Consider the following 27,027-nt stretch of genomic DNA (forward strand, 5'->3'; position numbering starts at 1 on the left):
CTAGTTCATGTCTGGAGAAAGCCACTGTTCTGTACAGTCAGTGTTCTGCATAGTAGGCAAATCTTCAAACAACTATTACTGGTGCTGTGGTACAGGCACTTAAGTAATACTACTTCCCAAGATGCTGAGTGTTTCCACTTTTTTGATCCCCTTGGGACTCGGTGTGGTGCAGCGCCTCTAGAAAGTAGGCTATTGATTCTTAGACTAAATCTGGATCGTTGTTTTTTTTAAGAGCTCTGAATCATTGCCTATGGGCTTTTGTCTTCCAAATGCACCTGCTGAATATGGGAAGTGCACATGGTCTTTGGATCATTAATGTCATTGTACACAAAGGCAAGCCAGAGAAAGGTTGCAATTTATTAAGACTTAAATTAGGGTTGGTGTTTCCCCACTGTAATCCCAAGTGCTCTGTGCAATGTAAAAAGGCAGGTAATGCATTTCAGTGTCTCTTGTAAGTGTTGCTTTCTCTAGCAATTGTAGGTGAAAATGCAGGACTCTGAACTCTAGATCTTGGTCTGCAGCAATGCTTGCTTTCTCTTTGGCTGGCATACAGTGAAGTGTTTTGTGTTCTTTCATACTTCAGTGATGACTTTATATTCTGAAGGCAGGAATGTTACATAGTGGATAAAACATGTGCAGCACAGGCTAACTCTTCCCTTTGGCCAGAATACATCTTCACTTTCTTCTTAAAAATATATGGCCTCCTGGTCCCTCAAGAGTGAGACTCCATTTGCTACCTCAAATATTCCAAGTCCCACATAGTGCAGTGCTGGGTATGTTGAAGGGTTTAATGTGGTCAGCTGTAGGAACAGGTTGTGCTTTTAGTTTGATGTGAATGATTAATCCTAGGTAATTTGGCCTTTTAGGAACTAATTTGAAGTGTTGTTCTTGAAAATGTACTCTAAATATCCTATTAGTAGTGGGTATATCGTTGATTCCTTCAGTTCTTTGATTAGAAAAAGATTTCACATTCTTTATTAATGAAAGGCTATAATTGCAGAAATAGCATTGAAAAATATCTGCCATTTGCATTCATCCTCCACCTATTTCTGTTAAGCAAGTGTTCTGCTGGGTTGCTTCTCAAGAGCACTTTACTACCAAACTTTGACTTTTCCTTTTGCTCCAGTGACTGGTCTCACTGCACCAGCTTAAAGCCTTTTGAAAGCATTTGCCTGCCAGAGCCAGGTCCTTGTAATGGGAAAAGAGATGTCTGACTTGTTCAGATGCATTTGCAGTTCTGTGAATAAAATAGGAAGTTTTTAAACGAACCTGGTGAATGTAATTCACAGATGAGACTTGCACAGTGGTTTCCCACTCGTTAAGCTAGTTTTCAGCAAAGACCTATCTTGCGTCTGAAGCACAGCAGTGTGGCCTTGCCTGATCTGAGTGTGTGCCGCAGATGCACATGACTGAATAGAACATCAGGTTGTGGAGGCAGAAAAAGAGGTAGGTGCTTCTAGTTAGGACCCTGTCTAAAGAGGGCGGGATGCTCCCTGGAACTGCATACCTGCCTTCTGGATGTCTGCAGTCATATGCCCTGCTGAATACATTCTGATATCCGATGTTTTTTGTGACTTTTAATCCCCCTCAGTTGGTACAGTGATGACAGTTGGCACTTGGATTTAGCTGGCATAGTAATTCACTTTTCCCCCTTCTTTTTAGATGCTTATTTTGTCCTTTCCAGTGGAGTTTTAGTCTTAACACCAGTGTTAATAACCTTGCATCATGTTGTGTATGTACCAGAAACCATACAAGTAATGGAGTTTAATCTGTTTAAAAGAACAGTTTGTTAGATTGTATGCGCAGAACAAATATTTTGTAAATAGTGAAGAAAGGACCTTTAGCAAATCACAAATTCATACATACCGAATCCTCCGAGACTATTTTAGAGGGATCCTTGTTTAGTTGAGGGTTCAGATTTAGGTTTTATGAAAGCAAAATGTACTTCTCTGACTATAATATAACTGCTAGAATATACTAAAGTTTTGCTCAGACTGGAATCTTGCTATGGTTTCCCATGTGCTGCTGAAACGTAGTGTTGCTTACTATGTGGTCTGTGTTCATTGCTAGGGGAAGTGCTGATAAGGACAAAAATGCACACACTATAAAAATGTAAGGTGCACTTGCATGAGAATATTTGAGTAGTAGTAGCTTCAAAGTTATTTAGGAGTTTGACCTATCTGAGCAGGAAAAGGAGTAGTGATTGTTATGGTTATACTTGCATGCAGTTATTCTGGCTGCTGCTGATCAGGAAAATGCACTTGATATCAGCTGGGACAGTAATTTTGTTCACATGTTAATTTATCGCAGCTTGGCAGGTATCTAAATGGGGTGTGGATTCATGGAGGGAAACCAGTATGAGTTTCTACTGTGTGCTGCCATGTACTCTGTCACGGTGTGCTCCCTTAGAGCCTCTTCTCATAGTAAAGCAAAGCTTTTCTTCATCCTAAACTACTTGTGATCTTTGCTTATCTGGCAGAGCTGGGGCCTGCTGAGAATGAAGCTTCTTACAATGCACCATCAGTGTAGCTGATGGCCTCAGAGAAGGGGGGTAGCATATAAATAATTGGACCTGCTGTTTCAGTGGAATAAATGGGATTTACCTGCACTGCTTCATAGTGATGGGGAAGTTATGTGCTGCAGGGAATAGCAGAGGTAGTTTCACTTATATTAGACATCAAGCAGCAATGCTGCAGAGCCAGGGTATGCATCTTCCTTACTGGACCATACGTCCTTTCTTTCCGACAGGTATTCGATCAGTGAGCTTCTATGAGCACATCATCACAGTGGGAACAGGACAAGGTTCCTTATTGTTTTATGATATCAGAGCTCAGAGGTTCCTGGATGAAAAACCTCCACGTGCCTGCTACGGCCAGAAGCAGAAACTAGGTGGAAATGAAATTCTGAAGTTGACTACTGGGAAAGGTTGGCTGGTGAGTAGCTTGTAGCTGTAGGAGTCCTTTTATGTAAGAGTGCTACAGGGCTTGAGCACCAGTTCATTTTACAGTAATGGGCTCTATTGTATGAAATGAGTCCCAGTAAAACAATCACGTGGCTAATGATAACTGTAATGAGGAAAAGTAAGAACTTCTGCAGAAATGTTTTCTTCAAAAGCTATGTGCAAGTGTGTTGAATGTGAGCGTAAGGCATGAAGACTACTTTTCCCATGGGCTGGTTTATAAATGGACTAAATATTATCTTTATACTTCTGAAGGTAATCTGACTTCTAGTTCTCAATACCTCATATACAAAATACACTATTTTTCAGAAGAGATGCTAATCTAACATGGTCCTCAAGGTAAAGGAGATAATTTTGTAGAGTTTTAGAAATTATAGCTTCTTGAAATAGTGCTGTGTGGCATGTACTTGAGTCCTGTATGTTATCATAAAGCAGTTAGTGGCTTTGTCTAACTTATCTCCATTTTCTTTTCTATCATTATGATATAACTTTTAAAACTAAGAAAACCTGGTAACATTTTTTTCCCCCATCCTGGCCAAAAAGAAGAGGCATAAACTTGCTCAGAAAAAGCTTCAGGAAGTGTCTAATATATTCTAGTTCAAACTGATCTAAAGCTTCAGGGTATATTCCAGGAATATTAATAGAGAACTTCCCTTTTTAGGCTTTGGAAAGCATCTTTCAAAGTATCTGGATTGATACTTTCCTAAGTATCTAGACAAAACAGATTTTTCATTTTTGTTTGGACTTCAACAATAACAATCTGAACTTTCCTTTAACAGAATCATGATGAAACCTGGAGGAATTATTTTTCTGACATTAATTTCTTCCCAAATGCTGTTTACACCCACTGCTACGACTCGTCTGGAACGAAACTCTTTGTGGCAGGAGGCCCCCTTCCATCAGGACTTCATGGGAATTATGCTGGTCTCTGGAGCTAATAACTCTTCATAAATGCTGATCTTTACACAGATTTCCACTTTTCCTTTTTTAACAAAGAAATTGTGTGATGCCATTGATCTCTGATTTAAATGCAAGTTATTTTTTGGCAAAGTTTTCTGTTGGTCTCCAACAGTTTTGTACATCTTTTTGAACCAGTTTTTTGCTTTAACCTTCTTGATCCTTTATATGAAGGGTTTTTGAAATCCCTTTTTATTGTATTTACTCCAAGTGACTCTTCCCCGACGTTTAGGCTATCTTGGCCATATGCCCTCTCCCCTACTTTGCTGTGAGGTAGGATTCCTTTCTTATAGAGTGGTTGCTCCTGGGCTTTCTGTGAAAGTCTAGGGGCTGTGTGTGTGCAGGTACTTTGTCAGTTACATTACCTGGAGTGAGGACTACTTGTAATTAAAAAAAATATTAAAATATTTATAAGAGATAAGCTACTACTTTATCTGCAGAGCCTGGCCCGGGCCTGAGTTGACCTTATTTTTTAAAAGTACAAGTCTAATGACACTGTTTATATGTAGAGGAATACAGTAAATTTCAGCTGTACTCACTGGAACCCAGGAATGGATTCCCCAGGGATATTGCCCATCAAGCCCAAACTGCAGAAGTGTATCTCAACAGTGTATTTGTATTTGAATAGTAGTTTTCAGCAGTCCTAGGAGCAAAATTTGATCTTCTGTTGTTCTCTGCCTATCCCAGGTATCATCTTGCACAACTGGAGTTTCAGAGTAGGCTGTTCTGCAGCATGGCTATTGCAGGACAACATCACATCAAAACTGAGGGTTAAGGCTTAGAAGTGCAATGAGGAAATGGAGGCTAGGGACATGGGTTGTCTTGTCAATAAATGAATTAAAACTAACCATTTTCCAGATGAGCTAAGGCTCCCAAGTTCACTGCTGTGGTAGCTCATGGGTTCCTCACAGTCTTTCTAAAACCCAGGATCATCTTTGTCCCAGGCTGAGAGAGCTTTCTCAACCCCACTTCAGCTCTTCTGGTTAGTTGTTAGGAGAGTTGTTAGCCAGCACCTCTAACAAACAGATTGAAGAAGAAGAAGAAAAAATTTCCCTTAGGTTGAAAAGTGTATCACAGACTTTCTAGTGAAGGCTAGAAGCTTGCCATGTAGTGAGATAATTTAGCTCGTGTTTGTTCAGCATCTTCTGTCATCCTGCTTGCCATAGGAGATATTCAGCCTTCCCTCAGAGTCCCCTGCCTTCATTCTGCATTCATACTCCCTTGAGCTTCACCTGGGATTGTGGGTGAGGAGAATAGGTGTGTGCACTCCTGGAAGAGTCCAGATCTTATCCAATACTCAGCTAAAACACAGGGCTCCAGGGTGCTGCTTTTGGTCCTCTAGCAGGCACTGGGAACTTTGGGCTTCTTACTGATGCTTCCATCCTCTGCTGGGATGAACACACTCCTCCTGTCACCATCACTGGCAAAGCAGGGAACATGCTTATACCTAGGCTGCTTTCATGCCAAATGGACAGTTTGCTGAAGCTGAGAAAGAAGACAAGGCAGGGAGTCATGCTCTGCTCTCCTGTCACAGCTGGGGAGTACAGCTGCCATGGTAGAATAGCACAAGTCCTTTAAGCAGCTTTTGCCAGACTTACTGGAGCTGGTCTGGCCATGTCCTTAAAGGCCCTCTTGTTCTCCATCGATATGCGAAGCAGTGAGGCTCTGGCTGCTTTTCCAGTTGGTAGTGAAGTTGAGACTTGGATGAAAATCCTGTAAGGAATGCATTTCTCTCCCATCTGGGTGGAAGTCAGAGCAAGTAAAGAAATAGAGATGTGCACCTGTTCCAGAATTATAATTTGCTTAAACTGAGTCCTGACATGGATGCTTGACAAAGATATTTGCTACAGTTTGTAATTCTGCTTCCCTTGTGGGTTGGCTGCTTAAACTGAACCAGTTCAAGCACTGTGTGCTTGGATATTCAGGGTTTTCTCAGAAAAAAGTGGCTATTGCACAATAGTAAGTGAATGAATTCTCCCAAATTATATTTTATCTAGAGTTGTTCATTGATTTTTAAATAACATTTTAGTGTCATTTATGTTGTTCTGTGATGGCAATGTATTGCTTTGGGTATTTTGGAGGCTTTGAAGAGAGGAAATAGGCAGAGAAACAAATTTTGAAATATGGCAGGACGTGTTTTTCTGGGATTACTCCTTCAGCTGCTGTGGAAGATCACTGCTGTTGCAGGAAACATTCTGCTCAGCTCTTTTATTTGGGCTTGATTTGAGTGTGGGGCTTTTTTTGGGGGGGGGGGAAGTGGACATTTGAGCCTTTTTCAGTTTTTTAGAAACAACAGTTAATAGTTAGGCAGTTAGTGTCAAAGGAAACTCCTGGTCTAGAAATCCTTGCCCTGATGTTGATCTAACAAATTGATATTTCAGGTCTGGGCAAGGGGGCAAAGAGGGATGGATGTTCATATGGCCTGAGCTTTGGTGCCCAGATTTGGAGACTGATCATCGTAGTCAGCTGAGCCTTTAGTTTACTGCAGAGGAGCAGCTCAGCACCTCTGGAAAGCATCTCACTGACTGTGATACTGATCTCCCTGAGGTACTTTTATTTGTGGTCCTAAAGCCTGGTGGCTTGAGTGCCCTTTCCCTGCTTCCCCCACCCTCCCCTTTTCTGCCTAGGAACCTTAGGACAATTCCCAGAATAATCTGGAGAATGTTGTAAAATCCTCTGGAGTTTCACAAGCTTCTGTGTATTTTTCCAGAGTGTCTTTCCTCCCTTCCTGTCCTCCCAGTAACTTCTCACATGGAGGGAGCCATCATTGTTGCATTGTAGAAAAGCCCGTAAAAACTAGAAGCAAACTAGATAGCGCTGTCAAGCTTGCAAATGAATTTGAGGCAGAGAACTTCAGTCTGTTTCAGTGGTTTTTAAATGCTTGTAACAATACAGATGTTGCCTTTCCGAGTACTTTGTGTTTGGGTGTCCTTTTAAGGTAGACATGTGAGCCCTTCAGGCATGTCATATTCAATCCGTTCACTGGTAGAAACTGAGGCAGAGAAAGGAAATGCAAGAGCAGCTATCCAAGAGCAGGTTATAGGTGAAACAAGAAGAACCCAGACTTTCTCACTTGGTGCAGCTGTGTTACCCTACTGATGTAGGTGTCAGAACTGACATCCAGGGTCATGGTGAGAAAGGCAAAGGTTTCCAAATGAAGTACGGGAGAGCTGGTACAGCCAGGAGTCTGGGCTCAGCGTGGAGGTGAGTAGGTGGGCATTCCTCATCATTCAAATGGCAGTTATGCCCCTGTGATGGGTGGATATTGTCTTGCTACACTTCAGTAGCTTAAACAGCTTGCTGTGCTGAGACCCAGTGGAGTCTGAGTTTTCAGACCGTTTTAACTTTTACAGTATTTCTTAATAATTTCTCTCCCTCAGTCTTTCCTGCCCTCCTTGAATGATCTATTTGTTGTGCTTCTTCCCTCCCAGATTATCCCAGTTTTTATTGCAGCAATATTGTACTTGGCAGGGGTGACCTCTGTCAGACAGAAATGGGCCTGCTGGCATTTTGACAAGCCATGTTTGAGACCTTCAGTTAGCTTTGTTTTAAACCAGAGGTAGACTTCTGAGGCTGGGTAAAGCTAGAACTGGGCAGTTGCCATTCTGTATGTTAGCTGACTGACGAGATTGAAGGGAGAGGGAAACCTTTAATCGCAGCAGAAGACAGTCGGACTTTTTTTTTTTTTTTGCTATTTGATGTTTCAGTAATGTGGGATCTTAGGTGCTGCAGTTGAGTGTAACAAGCAGTTAATTTTACCGCTCAGTTCTTTTCATTAGACTATCATATTAATTGGGGGTATTTTTGGTATATCTGGGTATTATACTTTCAATATTCATAATCACAAGCAATCAAGCTAGTAACTAGTTATGGGTTCAGTAGTACATGACTCATGAGTAACTGGGTAGCAGCCCGTCAGTAGCTATCAGTTGTGTGATGCACATCCCTGAGGGAGCAAAAGCTGCTTTGCCATGTTAGTCTGAGCATAGCAATGAGAGTTATTCACACCTGCTTTCAAACACCTTATTCCTAGTAATTCCTCTGGCCTTTCCCCTTGTGCAGCAATGTCAGCCAAGGATAATCACTGCTGCTCTCCGCAGGTGCTTTCTGGGGTTGTTTCAAGGAAGTGCGTGAACTGCAATCCACTTCTGTTTAGTTCCCTCATCAGTCTGGTGTTAGCCCAAGGTGAATAGATCATGAAATAAGAGTAAACAGATTTCTAGTTTCAGTTCTTCCACTGAGATCCATTTGAAGGCGCATTGCAGGAGTGCCCAGTAATCTTACTGGATTTAGACTGTCCACAAAGGTTACACTCTGGGTGAGATTTGTGACTCTGAGGGAGACCCCCTGAACTTCATTATGGGGAATGAAGCCTCCTCCATTTGAAGTCTGTGGCAGTTTTTATATTTTAAGGATTAAGAGATTCCTGTTAGTTACTTTCCTCTAAAACTTCATACTCTTCTGTTGTCTGAGCACTTGCTTTGTACAAAGCTCGTAGCTGCAGAGACTGAGATTAAAGTTATGATCCAGCTATGTCAAGTGGTGGAGTTTGTTGTCTTAATTTCAGTCCCTCTGCTGAGAAACGCCAGCTGACCCTGTTAATTAATGTCCCTCACACAATCCAAATGTGAATTAAAGCAGGCTTGGTTAGAACATTTGTGGAAGCACCCATTTTATTTGTTTTCAAGAAACCAAAAACAGATCGGCTGTCAGTCACTGCATCTCGAAGAAGCATCTTCCAGCAGCCAGGTGGGAACTCAGAAGATGTGTTTGTGGTACTCTGATATCATTATTTGCCTTTAAACCCATTTTTCCATGGTGTCTGAGGCGCTCTTGATTTTTAGCTTATGCTGCAATTGCTGCTGTGATTAAATTACTGAACTTGAGTAGAGCTAATGTGCAGGAAGGCTGCTGAAGAGCTGTGTGAAATGCAGACCAGAGTTGATACTCTGCCTAGCCCATGCTGAACCCTGGGCTACTCCAGTGGCCATACGCAAACTCTAGTTTCAAGCCAAGTGAAAACACACCTATATGCCCTGTTGGCCATCCTGCAGTTACAGCCCATGGTGTGACCACAACTCAAAGTGCAATTGTCTGAGTGTCGCAGTCTTCCATAGCTTAAGTCTCTGAAGGACAGACACTAAGAATTTGCCCAGGCCCTAGAGGAGGGGGAATGGGAAGGAGAATACAGCTACATCTCATTTGAACGATTCTCCTGTGTGCGGTCTCCCTTGGCTTTGCGAGTGGTCACTTCAGTGGGAAGGATAGACAAGAGGGTACAAGGGAAGAGATAAAGGCCCAATAAAAGGATTTGCTATTCCTCTTTGGACACCTGAGGAGTTAATGCAGAGCAGGATGCTTCATCATTGCTCAGGAGATACTTTGTAAAAGGGCTGAATCTGAAATGTGTTTTCAGAGAGACCAAGTAGATACTCCTTTCATTCTCATATTCCCATGTGTAATTTCCAAGGATTTAAATTAGGAAGCATCCTCCTCTTTGCTTGCAATACTGAGTTTCTTCATCAAAACTGTCTGGTACTTAGTTAATTAAAAGAATGCTGTTGATGGAAAGGAATCTTCCCAGTTAAAAAATGGAGTGCCATTTTCTAACAGCTTCTCCCTCTAGTATTGTGCTGGGACTGGTCTGGTCTAAGGAAGTGCACAGAGCTAAAACAGAGTGCTAGGGTTGATGGAGTTGGGAAAGTCTGGGCTGCCTAATCACTTCTGGACACCTTCTCCCTTTGGAAAAAAAAAAAAAAGTAAAACACTTGATTATATACAATTTCTGGTCATCCAATTATTGAATTAAAACCAAAAGAAGGATGTATAATACACTTGAAGCAGTGTGGTATGTCTTTACAGCCCTAAATATATATATTTTTTTTGATCTCCCTCCCCCTTGAACAGAAATCGTGGAGTCAATGCTTTGTTTTCTTGGGAACTGTTTTTTTAGATTCCCTTACTAATAGGGAAAATTCAGGTGCTGAATCTTACATCTCATTAAACTTGTACTTTTTATTTGCCCACTCATTTGGTTTCCTTTCCCTTTCAAGGCCTCCCACAGTCTCAGGGTATATAAATCACTATGACTCATCCAAATAATAACAAAATGGACCAACCAGAGGTTAATGTGCCTTTCTCTTATGGTACCTTGATCTTTGTAAAGTTATCTCACAAACACGTCACTGTCTTAGGGCTGGGTACATGCATCATCTTTTTCTAAGATATACGTGTTGAAGTTGCAACAGGTTTGTACTGTTACTCGTGATTCATTTGCTTTAGGATGTGGTATAGACACAAATCAAATGCACTGGTTTGTCTTGGGGATCAGTCTTACCTGTGACATCTATCAGTGCTTGCCTGTGTGTTAACGTGTACACAAATGCTGGATCTTCCCCATTGCCTATGATGTACTTGTATATGATGCACAAACTACGCAAGGCATTTTAAAATGTGGTGATCACAACTTCCTGCCTGATGGTAGGATGTCCTACAGTGAACTGTTGTTTTTTTTTTTTTTTGTTTTGTTTTGTTTTTCCAAGTATATTTAAAGATCCAAAGCCTTGGAAAAAAAATTCAGGACTTGCTGACACTTGCTGGCTTTTGTTCTGAATCCAAGGTCTGATATTTCTTAACAGCTCTGGCAATTCCACCCCTCTAACAGCCTTTCTCAGCTTTCTATTTCTGTCACGAGCTGTGTCAGAGACAGCACTGGATCCTGAACTATCATAGAAGCTGTCAAGTAAAGTAGTAGCAGCTGTCTTCAAATGTAGTGCACGTTTTTAAATGTAAGGCAAAACTGTTTGAAATTGTTGATGCAGTTTGTAAATGAAGCTGTGGAAAATTGCAGATAGTACACAAAACTAACCTGTCTGTATGTACAGCTCGTGTTCAGCATTATTTTGTAAATTGTTTTTCCTCTCTGAAAAGTGACTTTTTTTGAAGACAAAGGCTTCACTTTAGGCTTTGTTTCTGAGACGGCTTTGTTCTTGCAAACTCAAACTGAGATCTGGAATTTGGGCCAGGTTGCTGCCTCTTTTGCTGTTAGCAGAGGATGGTGCAATTGCTACAGGATATCCCTTCCTAGTTCTAAGCTTAATCTGATCATGAGAGCATAGAAACAGGAACGCTTCCTCAATTGTGGCCTTAACTGGGTATGCATACACATAGGTTAGGTACAGAATTCTTCTGATCTATGAGGATACTTTTGTCTTAGAATCAATACAGTTGATGTACTGATATTAATCATCAGTCAAGGAGCTTTAGTATATGTGTATTTCCTGTTCTGTCTTTTCTCTGTACCCCAGCACAGATTTAACCTCAAGTTCAGGTTAAGTTTCTGCTAACTTTGGTGTTTCATAAAATTCAGTCAAGTACCCTCTTTATATGCAGTCACTTTTCAGAGTAGAACAGATTGGTTTCACCTTATTTTGTAATCTTCAGCACTTTTTTCTTTCCGATTTACCTTTCCCTAGCTTGCCTTTAATAATCAATTCAATTCAAATCAATTCAAAGCTGTTTGCCTAGTCCAAAAAATACCAAGTCATAATAAAAAGAAAATGTGACCCACTGTGGAAAGATCAGTTTGTTCTTTTACCATAAACTTCAGTTACTGTCTGGCTGAATCAAAAATGGTGACTTTCACTCCTGCAAAATCTGTGAAGCTGCAGTTCTCTTGCCTCCATATTGCATAGTTGATGTCAGCAGGTGTGGAAGTGGAGGTGGCCTCCTTCTGCATCTAATGTGTTGATCCTTGGTGTTCTAGGCAAGAGAATTGCACCTTTGGCTCTTTTTTCAAGGTCATAACTGAAGACTCATATAGAGGGCAAAAAGCAAAAGGCTCATCACTGACTTTTTGCTGACTTGATCCCATTTAAAGGCTTTTCGCACAGATTTTGTTTGTCTTGCAAATTGATGGGTTATGAGAAAACTGTACTACTAATCACAGCTAAACTCTGCCCTATGCTTAAATGACTAAACTTACTCTAATTGGCTTTGGCCAATTGGCCAGTGGTAATACTAAAAGCTGGCTGTGTTCAGAGATGAGCTGGTATTTGAATGTTTGAGCAATGGAAGCCTTGAGGTTTTGCTCCATCATGCCTTACGTATATGACTGCAGATTAATTGCTTCTAAAGTGCTTCAATGGAAACCGCTGGTCATCCATCTTCAGATGAGGTGTGTAGATGGCATGGGGAAGAACCAGTTTCTTCAGTGGTCATAGTCACTTACTCTCCCCCTCGTCACTCAAGGTTCCCAATGCATTTGTTGTTTCTTGTTTTCATGATTGACTAAGAGTACTATGCTTTACTGCTGCCACCAGCCACCTCCACGTGCTTCCTGCTGGCATGATGGAATGAAAGGGCCTTGTCTGCAGCTCTCTCCACCTGGCTGTTTATTGAATTAGCACTGGGAATGTGTGCAGGGATGTAAATGCCATCTGTGATTTACTACTTCAGTTGGGTGCTCTCCAGGCAGCTCTCACAACACAGGCAATAGCGGCATCATTGCTAAAATGTCTGGATTTAAAACAAACAAACAAACAAAAAAAAACAAACCAAAAACCCACTTCTAACAGGCACTGTCACTCTTGTTCAAATGCTTTGTCTCCATTCTCGGCCTCTTGTCCTGACCTCACTCCCTCCTGGCCACCCTCCACCCCGCTGGACTTGAGCAGGTTCCCTGTTCTTTTTTGACTTACTACTTTAGATACCAGTTCTGAAAAGCCTAGGCACACATGTTTAAGCTGTATTTTATGAAACTTCTGCACCCACTTAAGCAGTAACTTACTGAATTGGGGCCTTGCTTACAGGCTCCCTATTCATTTGATCCAGCTCTAGATGTCTCTCTGAACTAGTATCCCCCTTTCAGTCTGAAGGGCTTTGCTCCAAACTCATTCCTGCTCTGTGGAGGAGTTAGTTCCTCTACTAATGGCTATTTCAATGAGGTTGTTCTTATTTTCCCCCTATTTATACTGGGGTTCACTGCATATGTACAAAATGCTATTGATATTTTTTCTCAACTTCCTCCTGAATGTGGTATAGGGGTCCACCCTGTGGGGCATCAGAACTGTTTGTCCACTTTCAAAGTGCACAAAAGCAAGGATTTCTTAAATGAACAAGCTTTAGTGAGGAAAAGCAGCTGCATACACAGAATTGGAAAGGTATCTCTGGGTAGAATAGGTAAGGGAGCAGTTTAAGATTTTTAAATAAAAGAACAGAGTAACTGAGCTTTGGGGTTTTTTAAAATTGCTTTAACTAGATGCTTCTCTGTGTTCTTGTAACAGAAAGTTGCAATGTATACTGAGATTTTTGTTGATCAATGCAAAATGTGCCTCTCAACTATAATGCAAAAGTCTGTCTGTCTCACTTTGTGTTTGCAATGCAAGGAGTTCAACTGAAGACTTAATTTTAATTCTTGTTTCTTGCTCTTAAGTGTTAACATCCACAGAACAGTCCTTGCTGGTCTTTCGCAAGCATCATACAACACTATCTCCCTATTTCACGGCAGAAAAGGGGATTGCATTGAGCACTGGAACTTGCTGAACTTCCTTGGTTTGAGAGACACACTGGAGAGAAGAGTTCAGGTTCCATGTGCTTTAAATATAACTTTAAAGCAATGCAGCTACTCTGTCAGATCAGCACCATTTTCTACCTTTCGCTCCATTTAGATGGGAATATAAAAGTAAACCCAGCAATATGTGATCCAGTTGATGTGCTTGAAGGTGGAACATGGGGTTTTTGAAATTTGAGGACTGAGAATTTCTCTTGCATGGAAGAACTCAATGTGGGTACAAAAGTTTGGATCTCTGATTACAGCTCTTCTGTCAGCTTGCTAAATGCAAACAAGTACTTTGAACTCTTCTGAAGACAACTGTGGTAGAAGAGCTGTGAAGGTGTAGGCTGGAACTTACCATGTTGGGTCATCTGCGTGTTCCTCAACTACATGGGCAATGTATCAGTGATTTTACAGATTGATATCCATGTGTCTGTCACAAAAAACTGCTGTCTGGGGTGAACCTGTTAATAGATACATTTCCAGATCAAATTAAGAGCCTAATTTTCCATCTTGCATTAACCGGGTTACTGTGTTCACATGCCAGAAAGATGTTGCTCTTTGAAAAAGCATGTTAGTGTGTGTGGCAATGACCCATGCACTTTTTAAATACCTAGATCTTGTACATTCTCACTTGAGTATTGTTAATCATGCTGTAGTCTGACAAATGGATCTTTTACTACTGCCCTGTTATATAGAATAATTGTAATTAACTGCAGTTTGTTTTTCCACTACTTGAAGTTGTGTGATCTGAAAATTGGTGAACAAAAAGTATTTGTGCATCTTACTATGGGTATCTCTAAATAAAATGTATTTGTATAGTGTGTTGGTTGATGGGTTTTTTTACTTGCTAATCTTTCTGTTGCTAGTAGATCCAGGGCAGGCTGAGAGCAAGTAGCCTAGGGTTTCTCCAATAGTTTGGCCTTTGTGCTTACATGACTCTTTCAAAGGAAAATTTTTTTTTCTTCATCAGTGATTGGATTGATATCCCAAGAGCAGGTTCTTAGCTTGTACCTATTTTTTGTTCACTAAAACATCAGTCCTGTTCAATGTACAGCTGCATAACACTCCCTACTCCATAGGAAATGTATCTAATGGCATGGTTGGGACTGTTGTGCTCTTCCAGATGTTTTTGGTAAGGATCTCAAAGCATCCCCTTCCTATTCTTTTGTTCTGGTGTATCATTACTGCTAAGGTAATAGTTTCTTTTTGGCCCCTTTATCTTCATAAGAAAGAAATACCCAAGAGGTGTTAGTCAGTACAGAATGTAAATATAGAGCTAAGGATTTAAGAGAGATCTCTTGCACCAGAACTGTGCATCTGTAGCACTAGATCTGCCACTGTCTCCCCGTTGCACAGGAGAAGTGGGGATTTCAGTCCAGCTGGCCTATTTCACTGCCTCTTTTCCCCTGGCTGGAATTGGGACAGTGGTGTTGGGGAGAGGAGGAATGCTCTCAGAAAGACTACCTAAGCATAAAGCCACGTGCCTAAGAGCAGCTCCTACACCACCATTTATTTTGCATGTGACCTCAACCTGAAATTAGTTTCCACAGTGGCTTTTTGTTGGACAAACTGCAGCTTTGCACACAAGCTGGGAGAAACTATTTCTCCAGCTGCACTAGCTCAGCTCCCTGGCACTGTTACTAAAGCTTGCTGATGCCTGAAGAAACAAAGGGATGAGTAGAGTACCAAAAGCATGTGAATGCTGCTATCCTACTGAGCCTTGCAGTAAATTTTGAGATCTCAGAGATGCAGAAAAATTTCCATAGCCCTGAGATAGTCACGTGGTAAGATAGGACTGAAAAAATGTTCGTACTAGTACAACCTACAGCTCCTGGCTTGTCTTGTGTTATAGCTATGAATTCAGATGGATTTCAGCCACTATCTTAGTATGAAAGCTGCAGGTGAACTGCCTGTGGGCTGTGTTTTGTTTCTAGATGATCACGTTTCCTCTCTGGACAATTGCTGTGCCTGCTTAATGCAGAACCTGGCCCAAAGCCTGAGCGTTCCTGCCAGGTTGATGCTTTGTTTCTATCCCTAGACCTTATGAAAGAGAGGAGGATGAATGTTGAAGACCTCAGGAAGTCCTAAGACAGTCAGTACTCATTCTGCTGGTCCTAGAAGTATGTCTCAGCAATGAAGACTCCAATTCCTCTCTCAGTGGTTGATTCTGGCGTTCACTTATTTCATCCCATCCATCTGGCCTGCAGGTCCCCTTGTTTTTCCATTCACTGTGTAGACAGAGCACAGTTTGTTCCTTTCCATGCTGCAGCTCATCCCTTTGTATTAGAGACATTTTTAAAAATTGTTCAATGGCCATGGTCTTCACTTCTTAGACTTAGTCCCAGTTCCCTCAGCACTTTCTCACAGTCTACGCTTGGCATGCGTGCATGTGGCCATCCTCATTTCTGGCTGTAGACCTGAGAGATGGATTGCATTCCTTGGCCTAGAGCCTGTACCAGGTCTAGGCTGCTATTGATTGTGCTTTTACTGTACAGTACAAACACTGTGGCAGTGCACATTATCCCTCCCTTTCAACACTCAATCTCCTGCTTGTCTCGAACTCCCAGCCCAGCTATTGCATGTTTGCTTGGCTGTCATCACTTTCCTGCTTGAGTGTATTTTGTTTCTGACCTTTACAACTTGGGATCTCAGCTCTTGCCAGTTGGTGGCACCGCTGCTGCAGAACAAGGAAGCCAAATCCCAGCAGCCCTGTGGGAATAGCTTCATACTGGTACTGTTCAGCTCTTCCTAACCATAGCTGTACTCATCCCATCTCCTTCTGAATGAAAGACTAAAATAGGCTTCCCTAGTAAAGGGGTTTTCAAGGTGATGCTCACAGTAAATGAATACACAAATGAGGAGATGTCAAACATGCTGCCTGAGTGTTCCTAGAGCATGGGCAGCCCGTTTCTGTTAGAGACTGAAAGTGAGCAAGTTCACAGTGAACAGAAAACAAGCACCTCAGTGCCTTGTCTCCCAGCCTCCTCAGTTCACCCCAACCTCCTTATCTGGAAGAAAAAATGTCAGGATGGGTTTAGTCCCCTGCATAGCTCAAGGGACCATGCTGCCAAGATGTCACTCGGAAGCTACTGATTAGCTGCTCCAAAGCACTGTCCTGCTCACAGGTTCTTACCTGCCCCTCTTTATTAAGGTGCACCACAAGCTGGGAGAGGTAAGAGATGAGCCACAGGCCTTAGGTGCAGACGTGCAGTCAAAAAGGTCAACATGATGGATGGTTACTGGGACTTTCTGTAGCAAAGATGTGAAAACATGATCCATCTCTTCAGCTGTGGTGGCAGTGTGCTTCCTGTTGCTGAGAGATGCTGGACACCTTGCAGCAGCTGGACCAGCAAGGATACCAGTAACGCGCTATTAAGCTATAACTGCTTCTGATCCTGTTCTCTCATAAAGCCATTTGCTATGGACTCCCCCCCCGCCCCAGGAAAGAAATTCTAGGGTAATGACAACTTGTTATGTGTCCTTCCAGGAGCATCTCTTTCTTGCTAACCACAGGAACACAGCTTTAACTTTTTACCTGTATGATTATGCTTCAACTCCAAAAGATTTATTTTCACTGTCACCTTGGTGCTGCTGCATGTTGTGCTTGGAGCACATTTGATTTTGGAAAAAGGTTTTAATTCTGTACCCTGGGCTGCTGAACTCTTTGCTTAACGTGAGGATTATTTGCTTCATCGTCTTTTAGGGACTAAGGTGAGGTTGACCAGTCTGTATTTCAAGCTAACTGCTTTGTTCCTGCCACTGCCTGTTGCTGCATCTACAAATGGTTCTTTTATAATTTATAGCAGGTGATTGACATTTAAGTATAGTTGGCAAATATCCTTGGACATTCAATTCCAGACATTCTCTAAAATACATTACAGGATAAGAATGGCTGTTATTTATCCTTAGCTGAAGTTTTGGGGAAAATGGCAAATACTGGAGCACCTAGCTTCCTCTTTACAACACTACTAGTTTATTACCTATGAATTACAGGTGCACCTCCGTTATCTGGATTAAGGGAGAGTGGAGATTCCACTAGGCACATTAGAACACAGCTGATAAAGGCAGATGCTCTGTGAGCACTGAGAGAAGCTCTGTAGAGCATGAGGCAAAGATGCTTAAAAGTCTCTAACAGGGCACAATATTAGGTCAATAAAGCTTCACGTCAGCTCAGCAATGGCCTGGCTCATGTTGATGCAGCCAAGTAACTGAAATAGCTTTGCACTTGTGGAGCTGAGCTAATCATCCATCCCAGAGTGCCCTAGCTCCGCATGAAAACAACCTGTGTGTGCCTGCATGATTGATCTGAAACCTGGATACATTGCACAGAGATAAATTATGAGTGGCCTGTAACTAAAATAAAAGAGACAGAGATAAAGCAAATTCTTCTACGTTAGCCAGCTAGAAGAACTTTTATAAGCTGTATCAGCAAAAGGACATTTTACTTGCAAGAACTTTAAAGCTCTTAAAGAACAATTTCCAGCAATCATATTGGTCCATTAGTAGATGACTTTAAAAGTACTAACAGATGATTATAAAAGTAGAAGTATTCCAAAAATATTTGTTCCATTGAGAAGAAGCAGGATACTATGCTAGTGTCAGTAGAAGAGAAGAAATAGTTGGTTATTAACTGATGGTCTGACTAATACTAAGTAACATTTAACAGTCAGAAAATGCTTTTTTTTTTTTTTTTTAATCACTGAGCCTAGTGTATTTGCACCCAAGATTACTTTAAGACCTGACCAAGGAAACTTCTGTCTTGATGGGGATAATTTTAATCTTGGAAAATTATAGGAGGTTGGAAGTGTGCCATTGTTTGAGCAGGGCACACCAGATACCTACAGACTACTTTCCTTGATGTAAGAGGTAGGCAAAATAATGGAAAACTGATACAGGATTTGATTAATAAAGAATTCAAGGCTATGTATACAGTTAATGCTTGGCAACATGACTGTGTAGAAAACAAGTCTTGTTCAACAAAGTCTGTTTAATTTTTAGAGATTGTTTGGCTGATAAAGATAACAGTGAGCATGTCACGCAATTAAATCTGGGAGTATGATGGAACAAAGGCAGCACTCACCATTAGCAGAGCACACACTGCACGGATTAAGAACTGCCAACATCCTCCCTGAAACAGGTGTTTCTAATGAGGTTCTGCAAGATCAATACCAGGCTCAGATGTGTTAAACAGTCTCTTCAGAAATCTGGAAATAAGTAGAAAGTCACTGCGGATAAAGTCTTTCACAGGAAAGTTTGGAGGAATGGAAAATAACAAGGAGGATAAGGCAGTTTTACAGAGTAATTTCAGAATCTGGTCACATGAAAATGCATCATCTTTTTAATATAGCCAAATTACAAGGTTAGAAAATTTGGAGCAAGGGTTGCGGGCTGCACCTACAGAATATGGTCTGCCAGCAGGAATGCACCAATTCTGAAAGGATTTAAGGGTTATAGTGAACAAGCAATCGAGCATGAATTCCCAGGATGATACTTAGACACAAGAGACTAATGCAGCCCTTGGTTGTTAGGAACTTTAATGGCTTAGGCTATAGGAAGGCCAGACACAATGGTATCTTTACCTTTTCTACCACTAATGTTGCAAATCAGTGCATAGCAGCTGTATTAGAAAGGCTTGCTTCCATAACTGAAAATGGTAACCCTTTCAACCACAAACGTTGATGAAACCTTGCTTCTGCGTGGGTATTAACACAAATGCATTAAAACCTATTTCTAGACTGAATTCTTAGGAGCATCATCCCAAGTCTTAATGCAGCAGAACTCCTGGTACACCAATGGTGTAACATCTCTTGACACAATTCTCTTCTGCATCCAAGATTTTCAGTTGGCTCTACTATACCTAAGACAGAATTCCTAATTCCCTGTAAACTCAGCTAAAACCTTAGAGTCAAGTTTGGTTCTTTAGCATGGAACATCTCCTTTATAGAGTTTGTGAGAATGACTGGGTTATGTTAGCTTTCTGGGGCTATTAGAGTACATTTTTGGAGAAAGACAGGGCTGTTGACAAAGGTGTGATCGGTTAAAGGTATAAGAACACTTTGTAGAGAAGAGTAATATCCTTATTAGATCAAGTGATACAGTTCAGGAAAAAAAACACAAAGAAAATGCAACTTCAGACTAAATTGAGAAAAACTGCTCAGAACTTCCTTGTCCGGACAGTCTGAGAGGCAAGGGTAGGCAGCATTGGAAGTAGAAGTGAGCGTTAACAAGAGGAGGGACGATCAGTCACTACTATCCAAGCCTGTGAGGAATAAATGGCTCTCATTTATTGTCGTCTGTAACACAGAAGTAGCGCAGACTTCTGGAACACGGAGGTGTTCTTAACACAAGTACTTAACACACACACACACACAAGTAAATTTGACTGACAAGCAGATTGCCAGCCCACCACAATGGTGGTTTTCAGCCTGTAGTATGCAGACTGCAGGGTATTTAAGAAATCTGCAATAGGTGACAAAAAAAAAAAAAAAAAGCACTCCTGAAAGCTTAAAAATACAGCCCAGTGGGATTTGTTCCTCCACTGGAATAATTTTTAACAGCTAGAAAACTCCAAAGGTTGCAGATCCTTGTAATGACTTATAAAGTTCTGACATAGGCAGAGGTGGGTAGGTTAAGTAGCTAAGTTGGTAGGATTTGCCTGTCAGGCTTAATCAAACCTTTGCTCTGCTGAGTTCAGGGTCTTCTTTCCAACCCTAATGTAATGGACATCCAGAGCGAGGGTGAGAATCCCTGTCCCTGAGCCTCCATTATTTCATGTCTTTACTATTAAAGCTTTCAGAGGAGAGCTAAAGTACACCACTTTCCCATTTGTATTTAATCCACATACAGCAGAGAGAAGTCCACACTGTTTGTGTCCTGATATCCTCCTTAATTTTCTCTTATTCCAAATGCTCCTAGGCTGGATTCTGTGCGATATTCAGCGACATCCTCCAGCCAGCACCACACCATCTGACTATAGCATCCCAAGAGCTCTCAGCCTTTGTTGTTGTGTTGCTGCACATCAAGTATCCATCTTGATTAGCACAGAATTGCCAAGTCATGATGAAAGAATGCTAATACTGCTGATTAAATCTGCACAGATTATGGAGCCACAGACATGTTTGTCACAAAGCTCGTGAAACTTTGTTTAGAGCTGTAATTAACTCTCTCTCCTTAACAGTAATAAAGCAAAATATCAGCAGTTGCCTCAAGAAAATCAGTACTACCTGTATGTTGTCTGCGCTGAAGTTCAACTTCTCTCTAAAGGCCCCTCTGTTTTATTGGGAGAAGATGGGGATTGGGAGGTCTTGCTGCTTCCAAATGGTGGGAACTGTCATGGCTCCTTCCCATCTAGGGACTAAATGACCAAGCAAGTCATTTAAATCTATCTAGTTAATCTGGCTAAGCAGTGAAATCAGAAGCACAAACAACATTGAGATTTGATGCTCTTCTCTACTCACCTGGACAGCTTGGTCTTCGAGCGGAAGAGGATGAACAAACAGCAGTAATGGAAACGACTTCAGAAAGGGACAAAAACTAGAAGACATTCATTCCCTGGCACTTCCAGAGATAAACACATCTCATGCCTCAAGTGCTTTTACCAACTGCGCGTGCTCAGCAGAGACAAATCTCCACATAGGCTAAGGTAACCTCCTCTGCACCTTTAATATGCCAGGCCTTTCAAAGAAGGAATGCCACAAGGGTACATCTGCTACATTTTGGGCAACAAGACAGTTGTTGTGCAGGGCTCAAGGGGAAAGACACACAGACGGATGAAAGCAGAAAGGAAAAGGTTCTATTTTCTTCCTGGATTGCAGCCTGAACCTCCCCTCCCTAGAGGCCAAGCTACCCTTTTCCTCATCATCTGCCCTGTCATCATTCAAGTTACGTTGCCATTTGTGCTTGGGGGCACTGCCAGGAACTGCACGGAGCAGTCCAGACATGCCCCTGCAGCATTCCCCCCATGCTGCTCTCCATTAGTCTCCAGCATCCTCTCCTTCCCCTGGTCCTTCTGCACTGCAGCTATCCTTTGGCCTGGTGCCGTCTGGGACTCCTCCCAACAACAGGATGCCTCCCACCATCCAACTTGCCGAAAGAGCATGATATCCCCCCCCCCCCAAAAAAAAAAAAAACCAAAAACAAAAAACAAACAAACAAAAAAAAAACCTAAGCACGCAGTTGTTTCTAATTCCCTGGCCGCGCAGGCACTGTGCTGGGGGATGGCGAGGAGAGCACACAGAGAAGCCTTTGGGTCCTCCAACCCGCAGGGCGCCTGGGACAGCCGCAGGCCTGCGGTGACACCTCCAGAGGGGGCCGCGGAGCTCTACCGAGCCAAACCGGCGCCCTCCGCGCGAACCGCCGCCTCGGCGAGACCGGGAGCGACCGGGCGGGGATCTGGAGGGCCGGGCCGGGCCCGGCCGGCCGCGGCCACCGCCTCCCGGGCCGCCCCTCCACGGCCGCCCCTCCGCGGCCGGCCCGGGCCAACGGCCAAGCGGCGGCAACGGCGCTTCCCGTCAGCGCGGCGCCGCCTCGTGACGTCACACCCGGCAGCGGGCGGAGCCGAGCGACCCCCTTCCGCGGAACCCGGGTCACGTGACGGGGGGAGGTGCCGGCCTCGCCGGCCCTGCTCACGTGGTTCGGGGCCGGCGGAAGGGCGCGCGCGCTGGCGGTGTGTGCGGGGCGAGGCGCGGCCGCGGCGCGCGCGCGGGCTGGCGGCGGGGGCGGGGCGCGCGCGCGGGCCGGCCGGTAGGCAGGCAGGCAGGCAGGCAGGCAGGCGAGCGCGCCGCCTGGTGCCGCGTCACGTGGCGGGGGGAGCGGCCTCGCGCGCGCGTGGAGCAGGGGAGGAGGAGGAGGGGGGGAGGGAGAGCGAGCGAGCGAGCCGCGAGGGGCGGTCACGTGACGGTGGTGGGCGCCGCTGCTGCTGCTTTGTGAGCACATTGGGCAGGTACCGAGCGGGGCCGGGCGCGGGGAGGGGGCCGCGAGGCCGGGGCCCCCGCGCCCCGCTCCCCCCCACACCCGGGGGGCTGGGGGCGCGCGGGGGGCGGGGGGAGCGGGCCGCGCTGGCGTGCCTCGGGCCCCCTCCCCCACGCCTGCCCCGCGCCGGGGGGGGGGGTTTGGGCCCGCGCGACGCGGGTGGGTGGGGGCGACCGCCGCGGGGCCTCCCCCCCCGCAACGGTCCGGGCGCGGCGGTGACACCCCCCCCCCCCCCGCAACCGGCCGCCACCGCCTGTGGCCTCCGGGCCGGGGCCTGCAGCGCCGAGTCGCGCCCGCCGCTCCCCGTCCCCGGGGCCGCTCGCCGTCCCGGCGGGAGCTTTGGGGCGCAGGGCCCGGGGGCGGCGGGTGCCCGCCCCTGCCCTCCCCGCGCCGCGCCGCACCCGGGGCCTGCCGCCCCTTCGCTGCCTCTCGCCGCGGGCGCGGGGCGGGGGGGAGGCGGCTCTGCCCTACTTTTCCTGGCGCCCTCCCCACTGCCGGTCGCTGGGGAGGAGGCTGCGCCCTGCCCTACATCGCCGGCGCGGCGCCCCTTCCCCCCGCGGGGCGCGGGAAGGGGGCGGCGGAGCGCGGGCCCGGCGCCCTGTGAGGGCGAGGGGGGAGCGCGGCGGTGGCGCCCTGCCCCACACCGCGCCGCGCCCCCCCTGCCCCCGCAGGGGGCGAACGAGCTGCTGCCCCCTTCCTCCCCCCAGGCAGCACTGAAGGAGGCACCTCCGCTTTGCGCCCCCTTCGCTTCTGGCACCCGTTCTGCTGAGGCGGGGGTTTCTGCTGCTTCTCTCCTCCCCCTCCTCGTTTCTCCTCATGCTCTAGAAGAGGCCTCGGGTTTTCTCTCCTCGCTGGTTCGTGCCTCTCCTCGCTCTCCATGGGCGAAGCGGGGAGGGGGGAGAAAGGAGGACTGGGGTGCGGGAGATAAGGGGGCTGCGCCTGGACCCTTCAGAGGAGAGCAGCGGTGGTGGAGGGGGTGTGCCTTCAGGTTTCTTCCTAATCCTGACTCAGGTCAAAGGAGAGCTGACAGCCCAGGAAAGGAACAAGTGGGTGAATAACTATTGATTTGTATGTTGTGTATAGCTTTACTTCCATGTTGTCTTTCCTCATCTTCTTCCTGCGTGCTTCCTCTCCGGTAAGGGGGGCAGGGCAGCCGTGTCACCATCACAGCTACAGCTGTATGCAGTTTGCTAACAACAACACCTCAACAACAACAATGGGTTACTTGAGGACATGACTATGAATGAACTGTTCTCTGTTAACCTCCTGTACCTAGTCTTTCTCTACCCCTGGTTATGTGTAGTTGCTGAGAATTGTAAGTCAGGACAGGGCTTTGCTCTTGGGCTTGCTTATGTGCATTTTAAAAAGCAAGCTCTTCTGTGTTTGCTGCTGTTGCTGAAGGAAATCACAGCAGGAAAGTGAACTGGTAGAAAGAAACAACACAAGAAACTATGTGTAGAAGGGGATTTGTTTCTCCTTCAAATCCACTTGAAGGATTTGAGCTCTGTGATGTTAAATAGACTTTAAAAAAACATGCTGAAATGTCTGTAATGCTGTTTGATACTGCCTGAGAGTAGACTTGGGTGAACTGGATTCGAAGCTTCTCTTTTTTAGGTGTGTTAACGTCCTGGGCACGGATGTGCAGCCACTCTCAATTAGGTTCAAAGAAACATACGGTCTTGTGAAACAGAAACTAAGGGGTTTGTGTTGAGCTATGTAGGGGGAAGCTCACAAGGGCCTGCCCACTTGTTTTCTTGCCACCAGGCAGCAGTCAGTTCCTAGTCATCTCAGTTTGAATATATGATGAATGCTTATAATAAAGCAGCAGATTAAGGCAATGGCCTCTGGGATGGTGGTGGCTGGTGAAATGGAGGGGCCTTCTTGGCATGAGAGCAGCTGTTTTTTTCAAGGAGAGAAATTGGAGCTGGATCTGAGTGAAGGAAAGGGAGGGGGAGGATGTGCAGGCCTAGAGGAGCAGCACTTTCCGTTGAAATGGAGCCCTTCACAACAAACAGCATCAACTTAGCCTTTTGAAGGCCTTGCTTTTTCTAATATTTACCAGGTCCTTTTAGCAATTCCCTTGGTTATATCATATTCTCTAGTGGAATCTGGGTTTGGATTCCTACCTGACTGACTTGGTATTTATACCTGAGCCTGATCTCTGTGTGGTGGTTTGACCTAACTTGTTTAAAGACTTTATTTTTAACCTCATACTAGGTAACTTCAAGCAAGGCTTAATCAGTTTGCAGCATTGATGATGTTTTGGGGCTCCTAGAATGTTACGTGGAGAGACTGGATTAACTGATGTAAACAAATTTTGATGTATGCTCTGGGAAGTGAGCATGCACTGTGTTTATAAACTCAACAACATTTGGTAACTTAAAGGGAGGGGCAAGGAGTGGTGGGAAAGCTTTATTTTGCTTTTTCTAGTTGCAGTTCTATTTTTTTTTAATATAGTAGTAAAAACAAAGCTATGGAAATTCAGAAATTAAGACTGCCTGTTTCATTTCCATTGTTTTGGCCACTCCTCAAAAAAGGATCCTGGTGCCATGAACTGAGAAAGTGACTTTGAAGTTAACAAACTTATCTCTAAGATCTAAGGAAGTTAAGGAGAAACTGCAAAGAAAAATCTTGTCAATTACCAGGATCTTATCTTTTCTCTTTTTGGTTCTCCCATTTTTAAGCTGTTCTATTGGAACTTAGAAGTAAATTTGGGGTGTTTTATATTTTTTTTCCAGTGACTTCTATTTTAGCTGATGTTTTCTCAATAAAATGCATTTTGGTATGTTTTTTATCTCTTGCTAGTGTCCCCTAGTGATACTAGTAATAGCAGCATAATTAATAGTGCTTGAGAAATATATGTATCATAGAATAATTAATATTCTATTAATAACTAGTGTTAATAATAATGTTTATTAGTGATTTCAGTAACATTTAGTACCAGTACTTGGAACAAGGCTTTCATGAGAGAATAAGCACGCAAATATATATATATATATATATATATATATATATATATATATATATATATAAAATTTATCTTTGACTTTTATTTAGTTAAATCACAGGATCAAGATCCTGAAGAACTTCATTTTGCTCTCAGATTTGCAACAGCCTGGTATGACCTTGGTAAAAGAGAAATCAAGTGACTTTTCGCCTTTATAAGAGAACTGATTACTGAAACTCTGCTCGTGATGTATCTGTATACTTCAAAACTATTGAATAGAAATACAAGTAGTATCCACTTTAATACATTTTTTTTGTGATAGTCTTTTGCTGGATTTTGTTTTTTTCTGATACATTCTGCTCATTTGTAGCCCATTACAAAATTGCTTTTCAAAGAAGACCTGGTTTGAGCTAGTACTGTTTTTCCTATAACTTCCCTAAATAATTCTTACAGTGACAGATATAAAGAGAAGTTGTAGAGTAGCTCCTTTGCAATTACTTAAAGTTCATGTTTTTCAAAAGTTGTACAGAAAGTTTCTCCATTTTGCTCTAGCATCAAAGTCCACACTGTTCGAACTCCTGGCTCACCTGGGGAGGCTCTTACAGCCTGCCTAGCATTATGTTATTTTCAGCTTCCCTCCCCCTCCATTAGTTCTCAATACCGTGAAGAAAAAACAATGACTACAGAAAAGATGCAGTCCTGGATTTAGCAGGTAGATTATAGGTGATACAGGCTTATGCTTAAGATCTCATGGCTTGCTTTTACTACTTCACAACTCTTTTGCTGAGTCTGTTGTTTTATGTTCTGTATGGATTGTAAAACTTGCAAAGCTGTTCACATAACCTACCTTGCACACTGTTCCCTTGGATGAGGTTGTTGCTACTCTCAGTTCTCCTGAAATTTTCTTTTGTCTGTCTTTGTTGGGAGATACTGGGAGATACTCTGGCTTCTTTTGAAGGTAAATTCATCAAGCTTTCCCACCTCCCTCTCTACCTCCTTAAATCAGTCTTCCAACAGATTAGCTTGGAGGAGCCACTAACCTGATTGAATGTGCTGCCAGTTTAATTTAAAAACAAAGACATGTTTCTAGTTTTGAGAGAGCTTTGATCTTTCCCGAAACTTAAGGTTCACCCGAAATAGTACTGCTGTTCCAAACCTTACGATTTTTTTCTTTATCATGCAAGAAACACAGTTTATTCCAGATCTGCAAGAGATGCTAGTTCATCAGAATTTGTGTTCCAGAATCACTTAGTGTTTGAGTTCTATGGTACATGAAGAAAACAAAAATATTTTCTCCTCCAGAGAAAATATTTTAACCTCCAGATTTGAGCTCTCAGATTTATTTTCTTTTAGGCCTAGTTTAATGGAGGGGGGGGGGAAGTCAATCTGTTAGACAGCTTTGTGGTTGAAGGTATAAAACTTGAATTCTGTAGATGTGACCATGTTCTTAAATATACTTAATAGTAGTAGCTGTACAGTGAGGAAATCTTTGCAGTTTTACTTTGTGGCATGAGTTTTACCTAGAACATTTCAGTTGTTTCCTATGACTACAGTTCTGTTTCTAGAAGTAGATGTTTGCAGCATGATGCTTTAGAGACCATACTGAGATTGCTTTTGAGCAAAGAAAACTAAAATTTT

General features: G+C 43.6%; 2 protein-coding genes and 1 long non-coding RNA gene across 10 annotated transcripts in view; 2 read left to right on the plus strand and 1 right to left on the minus strand.

Moving 5' to 3' along the window:
• DCAF12 (DDB1 and CUL4 associated factor 12) overlaps positions 1 to 14,293 on the plus strand; it is a 32,224-nt gene extending 17,931 nt beyond the window's left edge. Inside the window, exons 8-10 of one of the 2 annotated variants that reach the window (XR_009961277.1) lie at positions 2,749 to 2,933; positions 3,739 to 4,189; positions 13,350 to 14,293. Coding sequence is in view for 1 of the 2 variants with exons in the window: in XM_062600479.1 (XP_062456463.1) it covers positions 2,749 to 2,933; positions 3,739 to 3,897 (344 nt within the window). In the remaining variant the exon portion in view is untranslated. Of the gene's footprint in view, positions 1 to 2,748; positions 2,934 to 3,738 lie in introns of both variants that reach the window. The other variant, XM_062600479.1, reaches the window with a different exon arrangement.
• Positions 8,357 to 21,914, minus strand: LOC134153911 (uncharacterized). 4 transcript variants are annotated; one of them, XR_009961280.1, is made up of 7 exons: positions 21,636 to 21,914; positions 20,930 to 20,943; positions 20,696 to 20,826; positions 18,553 to 18,676; positions 13,828 to 13,933; positions 11,901 to 12,433; positions 8,357 to 9,655 (listed from the first exon to the last, which is right to left on the minus strand). It is a non-coding gene; the product is annotated as an uncharacterized LOC134153911 (long non-coding RNA). The 4 variants fall into 4 exon arrangements; XR_009961279.1 differs by lacking the exon at positions 8,357 to 9,655 and adding an exon at positions 16,606 to 16,721 and having other exon boundaries at positions 11,377 to 12,433; XR_009961281.1 differs by lacking the exon at positions 11,901 to 12,433 and having other exon boundaries at positions 8,361 to 9,655.
• Positions 21,915 to 22,114: 200 nt separating this feature from the next.
• Positions 22,115 to 27,027, plus strand: part of UBAP2 (ubiquitin associated protein 2) — a 145,676-nt gene continuing 140,763 nt past the window's right edge. For 3 of the 4 annotated variants that reach the window (XM_062600145.1, XM_062600147.1, XM_062600146.1), the window contains exon 1: positions 23,403 to 23,488. The gene's annotated coding sequence lies outside the window, so the exon portion shown is untranslated. Of the gene's footprint in view, positions 22,138 to 23,402; positions 23,489 to 27,027 lie in introns of those variants that run through there. The other variant, XM_062600148.1, reaches the window with a different exon arrangement.

Source organism: Rhea pennata, chromosome Z (assembly GCF_028389875.1).
Source record: "Rhea pennata isolate bPtePen1 chromosome Z, bPtePen1.pri, whole genome shotgun sequence".
Classification (NCBI taxonomy): Eukaryota; Metazoa; Chordata; class Aves; order Rheiformes; family Rheidae; genus Rhea; species Rhea pennata.